The sequence below is a fragment of the Cryptotermes secundus genome, unplaced genomic scaffold (genome assembly GCF_002891405.2).
Source record: "Cryptotermes secundus unplaced genomic scaffold, Csec_1.0 scaffold414, whole genome shotgun sequence".
Classification (NCBI taxonomy): Eukaryota; Metazoa; Arthropoda; class Insecta; order Blattodea; family Kalotermitidae; genus Cryptotermes; species Cryptotermes secundus.
In genome coordinates, this window is record NW_019743151.1 from 799,929 (window position 1) to 809,412 (window position 9,484).

Consider the following 9,484-nt stretch of genomic DNA (forward strand, 5'->3'; position numbering starts at 1 on the left):
GGTTTGATTCCAGGCCAGGACATGTAGGAATTTTGGCGGCCAAAATGGCACTAGTGCAGGCCTTGTTTGAGTAGTTAGGTTTGCCCTGCCAGTTCTCATTCCACAAGCTCCAGGAGCTGCTCCATATTCATTAATCATCTTGTCATTGACATTGAAAGCCTTGATGCTGACAGCACCATTGAATGACTAGCTAAAAAAAAAGTAAAGGCAAAAGTTGAGTTACTTCTTAAGAATTGTGGTGGCTGTGGTCTGTTCAGCATTAAGAAAACACAGTTTGTCTTTTCAACTGTTATGTCCATTGTCACCACCCATTTCAATTTAAATGTTTCTGTTTGCCTCATTGCACTATGGTATAATTTCATTTCTGCTGTAAGATAGGCAGTGAAAAATATTCATTGTTTACTTATTCAGGTAAAAGCGGCCTCATGACTCAAGGTAGGCGGGTTCAAACCCAGCGGAGGCCGTGGAATTTTTAAGGGCGGAAAAATTCAGGGAACAAGTCCTCCGGGAGGGACTTTAAGCCATGGGTCCCGTGTTGTAGATTTACGGCACGTAAAAGATCCTCATGTCTCTAGGAGACCTCTGAGCAAAATTAGGCAAGTTTCCCGCCCAAGTAGTTTCCAGTGCCTCTGGTAGATGGGGGAAGCATCAAGGTACCGAGGGCCGACCTCATTGGCTCAGCGGGGCTGATAGCACACACCAGTACTGGCCGCATATGGGGACTGGTAGAATATCAAAGGGGGACGTACAATAGATCAACATCTGGTCACGGTGCATGGGGAAACCCACCCCCTCCAACAATAATAATAATAATAATATTCAGGTAAAAATTTTGATTTGCTTCAGTAATCGTCTGATAATTTCCTTATCCAGAATGGTCTAAAACAAGGAGATGCTTATTCATCAATGTGGTTTCGATGTAACAGATCAACTACAGATCAGATCTCGTGCATTCATCAGATACTGAAGAAAAATGGGANGAATTGGATATATCTGGCTTAGGATAGGGGTAAGTGGAGGGCTCTTGTGAACACAGTCATGAACCTTCGGGTTCCATGAAATGCAGGGAATTTCTTAATTACTTTTTTATTGCTAGTGGGGTGGGACTAAGTCCCTTGTNCGTGCATTCATCAGATACTGAAGAAAAATGGGAGCACAGTGAGAGAGTACATCAGCTATTCATAGACTCCAAGAAAGTCTATGATTCAGTTAGGAGGGAATTATTATACAACATTCTGAGAAAGTTTGGGGTACCAATGAAATTAGTTAGGCTGATTAAAATGTTAAATGATATGAACTCCATCCCAAGTGCAAACAATATATTATATGTCCTTGAGCTTGCTCTCCTTTACACTACATGTTTCGGCCTCAAACGGCCATCATCAGGTGTATACACTCACGTTGCTGTTACACTGCACTTAGTTTAAAATTTAACATTTAAAATTTTAAATGGCCATCATCAGGTGTATACACTCACGTTNACGGTGGGAAGCCAGTGACTAACGGCTTGAGCTATGGTGTGGCCATGTTCTTGAGTAGCTGCACAATTGTTAGGCTCTCAAGAAGGGCTCAGCTTGGTGAGTGAGTAATCTCTTACTGACTGAATACTGAATACTGAATACTTTTATGAAGCATGGACATGGATACCACAAAGAGGGATGGGGTGTGAAGTGGTGGACTGTAATCAGTTGATTCATTAGGATCCAACATTGGGCTTTTGTGAACATGGTGATGAACCTCCAGGTTCCTAGTGATAGTTAGCTTTTTCTGTAAGATGTGCCACTGGGTTAGTTAGTTAAGTGATTGGAAGGCTATAGGCACTGAAAGAAATTAAGCTTTCTATTGCAACTAAAATACAGCTTAATCTGAAAATTAGAAAAAGTGATTTCCTGAGTTTGAACATTGATAAAGCACAGTACATAAGTGTACCTTTCTTCAAAATTTGTGTTGGTATTTAAAACCTTGACTTTATGAAATTTCCAAAGTCCAAAAATCCAGTAATGTGAGTAATTCAGTTGTTACTGTACATTAGTTTATCATTTAATAATGTCTGAGAATTGCTGGTGTACAAATTTTCATAGTTATTGCTTTAAGAGCATTTGGTGTGCAGTACGAGTATATCTTAAGTACTTTTCCTTTATATCATGTTTAAAGATGTATGGAGATTCGGTACCATATCCACATGGTGTTGTTGTGGCTGAAGACCTTTTCCAGAGTGGCTTAATCCCATCAGATACAGATTTCAGAATATTCAGAGACTTTGGGAAGGTTCCAGGTGAGAAGAAATGTGATTTAACAATTAAGTACTTAATTTAACATGTACACATGTAACTGTTGTAATAGTAAATACTTCTCAGCTCACTGGCAGAATAGGCCCACACACTTTCTTCAGCTGTTGACTTGAGATACGCCATTCAGTAAAATGACTGGTGATAATCTGGGTGACCCTGGTTCAGTTTCCAGTAGTGGCAGAATTCTTCTCTAATCAGCACATCAGGTCTGTCTCGGGAGTCTGCTCATCCTCCTGTCCATTGTGTAATGAGGGCCAGAGTGTGAAGCTGACAGGTCATCTTTATCTGGTGCTGGAATTAAGAGTGCATGCAGCTTTACCTCAACTCCAGTGCCTCTTTATGACATGGTATTTAGAACAGTCAACTTCGCCTGATCAGATACTTTTCCTGTTGGCTGAATTATGTAATTCTCTTGTTCCAGGCTTAGATTTTGCTCATGCTATGAATGGCTATGTGTATCACACAAGTTATGATAATCTTCATGCAATTCCTACTGGAACAATACAGCATACTGGAGATAACTTGTTGGCACTTACTAAGCATATAGCTTCATCAGATGTTTTAAGCAACTCGCAGAAGCACGCAGCAGGAAGAATCGTATATTTTGATGTCTTGGGACTCTTCATGGTCAGATACTCAGAGATTGCTGGCATTATTTTAAATGTGTTTATTGTTGCATTGTCCATATTCACAATTTCAAAGAACGTCTTGGCTATCAAATCAGGTAATGCAGTTGCTTCAGTATGCAATGATGTAAGCAGTTGTAATCTTTTTCTTATGACATGTTTTATGTACATATGTTAAAGTATATGAGTAATGAGAAACTGCTTAATTTATACACCATTAGTGGCAGAGAATATTTTTTCAGAAGTGTTAGCCAAATCATGAGGCAGAGGGAGGTCTACAGTTTGAGATCATGCAAGCAACTGAAACGTGTTAAAATTCCTCATTAATCTAGTGTGAAGGCTTATAATGTTATGTGCCCTCTCCTCTTGTCAGTCCTATGCCACACTATGTGTACCTTCATGCACAGTCACTTTAACTGAATATTTTTCCATGGTTTGGTGGGATCTGTGTTTTGCATCCAATGTCAGCAAATAAACAAAACCATTTATGTTTAAATACTTTTTTATGTAATTGGTGCTTCATTAATAATGAAATTAACAACATGTAGTTTGATCTATTCCCTGCTTTAAATATTATTTATGGTAACTAAAGCAGCAGCTGCAACGATCATCCTCTTGTGCCACATGAAAAATTTTTCAGAGTGTGTAGACCAGGTGTGTGCATACTGAGGATTGAGTGTAACATAGATGGTTTCCAGTTTGAGTAAAGAATGAGAGTAAAAAGACTTAAGCTTTTTGTATCCTCAAAAACTGGGAGAGGGGCGAAAAACATTAAAATTTAACTTTTGCACTTCGTACTTCAGGAAAGCAAATCTAGTTGTTAAAATGTGAACTTAATTATGGCATGATTGATATGTAAGTATAATCCTGATTTAAGGTTTCTTGCAAGCCTAAATGCTTCCCCTTTGTTACAAACAGATTTAACTTTCTCAGAACTTAGTCACAATTAATAACATGACCCTTCCAACAGTGTGATCAAAATTGTAATAATTCTTAGAGTAGTTTTATTTACATTATTGCATAATATGTTTAGATTACACCGAGTTTTGAATATCATGATGTGAACAAAAGATCAGCCAGAATTGAATTCTAATTTGACAAAGAGGAGTGTCCCTTCAGGCAGTCACTTGGTTTGCCCATGCAGTCTGGGCATTTTTCTCTAAATTTTAAAATTTTAAAATTAGAACTAAAGATTTTATAGTGCAACTGCAGGAAAGTCAAAATTAACGTGTGTAAAATAATCTACAAACCAGACAGATATCAACGAAGTAGATGTTGATAATAACAAGGAAAGTGTTTTTAAATGTTAAATTTTGGGCTGGGTACAGTGTGACAACAACGTGAGTGTTATACACCTGATGATGGCCGTCTGAGGCTGAAACATTTAGTGTAAAGGAGCAAGATCAAGGACACATAATATATTGTTTGCACTTGGGACGGAGTTTATATCATTTATCGTATAGAGTGCAACAGGATGCTTAAATATAATAGTGTATTTGTTCATTATTTGTTAGATTAAAGCAAATATATGTTGTGTTCAGTATGTGCTTGGTTTGAATCTCAGGTGGGACATTGGCTATTGTAACTGAGGTTTCTCATGCTTTCTGCAGTTTTTCCAGGTAGGTGCTGGAATAGTACTCCAATTGAACTGTGACCACTTTTTATGTATTATTTACAATTTGCACTCAGGTGTCATTTTCTGCTGAAATTTTATATGACCATCATTTAAGATTTCTTTTTTAATTTAAGGTACAGAAATCTTGTTCCCAAGGTAAGTAAAAGGTAAAGTTGTCCCTGTGATTCATTAAATAGAACTACACCATAAAGCCATACTGGGGGATGGAGGTGTAGCTCCACCATTCTTGATGTTGGCACTAGATGGAAATGAGTGGTCAGCTTCATGCCCCAGCTGCTTTACCTCCAGGGAGAGAACCTCTGGTACCCATTTAATAGGAGGTTGGGCATGGCCCAGAGCTGTGGAGTAGAGGAAACTCTCTTACCCATGCTGGCAATTGAACTCCAGCCATTCCCAAGGCAAACCTTAAATTAGGATTTCACTGTAATAGCTGTTTCTGCTACAGATGTTTGTTGCATTGAATAGCATGGGAAAATAGTTGTGAATGGTGACTAGAAATGTATTTCAAAGGATGTGTTCAGTCTTATTTCAGGGACTCTCCCCTCATTTACTGGGAGAAAGAGGAAAGTCATGAAAACCTTAGGATGTCTGATAACCTAGCTGGTGGACTCTTGAATGAAAGTCTGGAGCATTACTGCTGCACAGACCTCAGTCTAATTTGAATTTAGTGATAGGAGTGGATGTAGCTTTGTCAGTAAAATGACTGGCTTCAGGCTGGATGTCCAGTGTTTGATTTTTGGCAAGGGCAAGGAATTTCCTTGTTCCTGTGATCTCAGAACTAGCTCAGGGAACCACCCAGCTCCCAGTTACCAGCTTTTTTTCTCAAGAAGTGAAGAGACCAGAGTGGGGAGCTGATCATGCACCTCCATCTAATGCAGAAGTTAACAGTGCATATGCACTCTACCATCTCATTCCCTTAATTGGTGATAAGCTGTCTGTTGGTGATGAAAGTTTTTATGTCTTGAAGGGCCCTTACTTGAGGCAGTACTTTTTGTTTGGTACCATATTTTTGCCTTATAGTTCCAGGACTGGACCATGCTGGATACTTGAAGTTATTGCTACTGGGCTGTGGAATCCCGGCACTGGGATGGTTCCTGGCATTTATAAGTGTATTGCTAGTAGCAGTGATCCTTGATCTGTTCAGTAGTTCAATGAGCTGGTTCACAAGACCATTTCTGGTATTCAGCCTCTACTACTGTCCTGTGCTTGTTTGCTGTATGTTGTTTCCAGTGCTGCTTCAAAATTGCATGAATGAAGAGGCAAGTCTGTCATTTCATTAAGCCTTTCTGTGTTACTATAAAGTTATACAGGGTGATTCAGAAAGATGGACACAATTTCAATTGGCTATGTTTCCTGAATTATATGTTGCACTTGAATTCTGTAAATTACATTTGATTATACATACATGGAAGTTCATAGATGTTCACTGTGCCCCTCTCCGGCTGCACGGATAACATCTAGACGGTAGCTGAATTCATCCCACACTCGATGACAAATATCTTGCGTCACTGAGTTCACCGCAGCTATGATATGGTTTCTTAGGTCATTCAAATTTGTGGGAAGAGGTGGTACGTAAACTGCATCTTTCACGGATCCCCACAGGAAAAAGTTGCAGGGTGTGAGATCAGGAGACCTCGGTGGCCAGAACTGAAGTGCCAGGTCTTCATTCCCCATGCGACCTATCCATTGTTGAGGTAGAGATTTATTCAGGAAATGTCGAACATTCAGGGTGGAGCTCCGTCCTGCTGGAAAATGTAATCTCCTGAATCTTCATTCATTTGAGGAACAAGCCAGTTTTGCAGCATTCTAAGATACGTTACTCCAGTAACCATGTTTTCATCGAAAAAGAAAGGCCCATAAACCTTTGTTAACAATATTGCACAGAACACATTAACTTTTGGGCTGTCCCTCACATGTTCGAGTGTTACACAGGGATTTTGTAGTCCCCATATGCGAACATTGTGCCTGTTGACTTTCCCACTTAGGTGAAACGTAGCTTCATCGCTAAAAATTACACGAGGCAGAAACAATTTATCTTCCATGTTTTTGAGCATACGGTCACAAAATTCTACACGCTTTGCCTTATCATTTGTGCGAAGAGCCTGTACCAGTTATGGGTGATATGGTTTGTACACTAACTGGCGCCTCAGTACACACCAGACAGTTGTTTGCTAGAGTCCAAGTTCTCTACTAGCACTGCGGGTTGACTTCATTGGGCTACGCTCAAAGCTCACTCGAATATGCTACACGTTGTCCTCCAATACACGCGATCAGCACGGGCTTTTACTCTTACACAGTGAGCCAGTTTCATCAAATTGTTTATTCCAGTGATAAATGCTCTTCCTCATTGGAGGTTGGGTGGTAAACTTGTGACAAAATGCACACTGCACCGCAGTTGCAGACTCACTTTTACTGAACTCACGAATGCAAAAAATCATGTGTTGCATAGTAGCCATCTCGCTTACAACTGACGCGGTGCTGGAGTGCTCTAGCGGTAGTATTAGAAACTTTACAACATCCTCTTTCAAATGTACTTTACAGAATTCAAATGCAACATATGGTTCAGGAAATATAGCCAATTGAAATTGTGTCCATCTTTCTGAATCATGCTGTACTACTCTGACACCTACTTCTACCCTGAGTGTCTTTGTATCAAATAAAGTGACAAATTATTGTTTGTTGCATAGAAAGAAACAGAGCTCTAAGACTGTGATGATATGAGTTTACTTCCACTTGAACTTGTTATGTGTTGCAAAGCTAAGAACTTTGTTCTGTCAGTTCTAGAGTTAATTATCGGTATACATTTCTATTATTATTACCACAGTCTTTAATTCTGTGTACTTCCTCTGTTGAGATATCCTCTCATTAACAATGTATTTTACTGCTGAACTCTGATAGCACATGCTTCAACAGTTCAGTTTGACAACGTAATGCACTTGCAAGAAGTTTAGAGTAGCAAAACGTGATTGATGCTGATTAATCTAGCTCTTACAATGTGAAATTCAGTACCACAACACAGCAAACTGATTTCTAGTATAATGCAAAGTGTTTGACAGTAAAGTCTCTACATTCATAATTTTAAAATCAAAATTGTAAGTTATGAATGCCATACTTTTTTTGCATTTATGTGGATCACATCTTATTTACAATTTCTAAGGATATTACATATGTGTAGCTGAAACAGTTATTGTTTTTAAACTGTTGTGTGTGATATAGTCCCATTTCAAATCCTGATTAGGAACTGGCTGTCCTGATTAAGGGTTTTCATGGTTTTATTCAGAATAGCAACCTCCAATAAGTAAAGATGGTTTCCTCCCATATGGGATACTTACTCATGGTGGTGAGCCCTTCTTCATGAGCTGCGAATTCTGCAGCTACTCAATAATTTCCCAGCATTTGATGGAACCCAGAGTTTCATTATCATGTTCATAAGAGCCCTCCACTTATCCATATCCTAAGCCAGATATATCGCATCCTATAATATTGTCCACCCACCTACACCTTGGTCTTCCCAGTGGTCTCTTTCCTTCTGGCTTTCCCACCAATATCCTATATGCATTCCTCTTCTACCCATTCATGCTACATGCCCTGCCATCTCATTCTACTTGGCTTGAGCATTCTGATTATACTTGGAGAAGAGTACAAGTTATGAAGATCCTCATTATGCAGTTTTCTCCAACCTCCTGCCACTTCTTCTCTCTTTAGTTCAAATATTTTCTTCAGCACTCGGTTCTCAAACACCCTCAGTCTATTTTCCTCCATTAATGTTAGAGAACAAGTTTCACAGCCACACAGAACCACAGGCAAAACTATAGTTTTGTATATTCTAATTTTTATGTTTTTGGACAGCAGACGAGAAGACAAAATGTTCTGGACTGAATGGTAGCAAGCATTACCCAAGTTCAGTCTCCTCTTAATTTCTTCCTGAATCAGGTTTGATTTGTTATTGTCATTCCAAAATATCTGAACTGTGCCACGTTTTCAAAACATCTGTTACCTATCCTCATGTCATGATTTTGTCCTGCATTTTGGTGATGAGGCAACAAAATAGACTTATGAGAGATTTGAGGCTTTCACGGCGGTGGCCATGAAGAAAGCAGTCTTCTGGGATTTGGCGCCGTGTATATGTGGTGTTAACCGACGTTTCGGAGGAACGTATCGCCTCCATCTTCAGGGTAGAAGAAAAAATATAAGAAATCTGCAAGCGAAGAGACTGTGAGAACCGGTAAAATCAGACTGTGTTGAAAATATACACAGCTATGTGAGAGCAGAGAAGGTAGGGGGGAAGGGCAAGTATACAAGTGAAAGCAGTAGTGTGGAAGGGGTAGGGGAAGGGAGCTGGGACAAGCATGGTTTTGTGTAGGGGAGAGAAAGGCAAGGTTAAAGGCTGGGCACTAACCCGTAAGCTGAGGTGGGGGGTTGTTATGTTGGTCATGGCCTGTGTGGCCTTCTGGATCTGGCGTCATATCCCGGTGGGGGTTTTTTAAGAGAACAGATGAGAGGTTTCCAAGACTTGATGAGACAGAACCCCCCCTCTCTGTTCATATTTCCTGGATGCAGTTCAATCTCAATTGCCTCCCTAATGATGCGATCCATATAGCGGGTCTTGGTGGCGAGGATGGAGGTATTCTGAAGCTGAATGCAGTGTCCCAGATCGATGCTGTGTTCAGCTACGGCCGACTTGTCTGGTTGTTCGAGACGTATGTGCTGCTGATGCTCCTTCAACCTCATGTCCACGGAGCGGCCTGTCTGCCCAATATAGACCTTCCCGCACTCGCATGGGATACTGTATACACCCGGTGTCCGGCCGGTTAAAGACAATACAAATTATCCAATTTCCTCCGGCCGGTTAAAGACAAAACAAATTAACCAATTTCCTCCGGCCGGTTAAAGACAGCCTGGGCCTAAGGACACCGGGTGTATACAGTATC

The 9,484-nt window shown here is 40.1% G+C and overlaps 1 protein-coding gene across 3 annotated transcripts in view; it reads left to right on the forward strand.

The window, feature by feature from the left end:
* Positions 1-9,484, forward strand: part of LOC111873851 (endoplasmic reticulum metallopeptidase 1) — a 74,517-nt gene that overhangs the window by 25,165 nt on the left and 39,868 nt on the right. For all 3 annotated transcript variants that reach the window (XM_023868883.2, XM_033755245.1, XM_033755244.1), the window contains exons 5-7: positions 2,155-2,275; positions 2,713-3,015; positions 5,574-5,812. In XM_023868883.2, the coding sequence (XP_023724651.1) occupies positions 2,155-2,275; positions 2,713-3,015; positions 5,574-5,812 (663 nt within the window). The remainder of the gene's footprint in view (positions 1-2,154; positions 2,276-2,712; positions 3,016-5,573; positions 5,813-9,484) is intronic.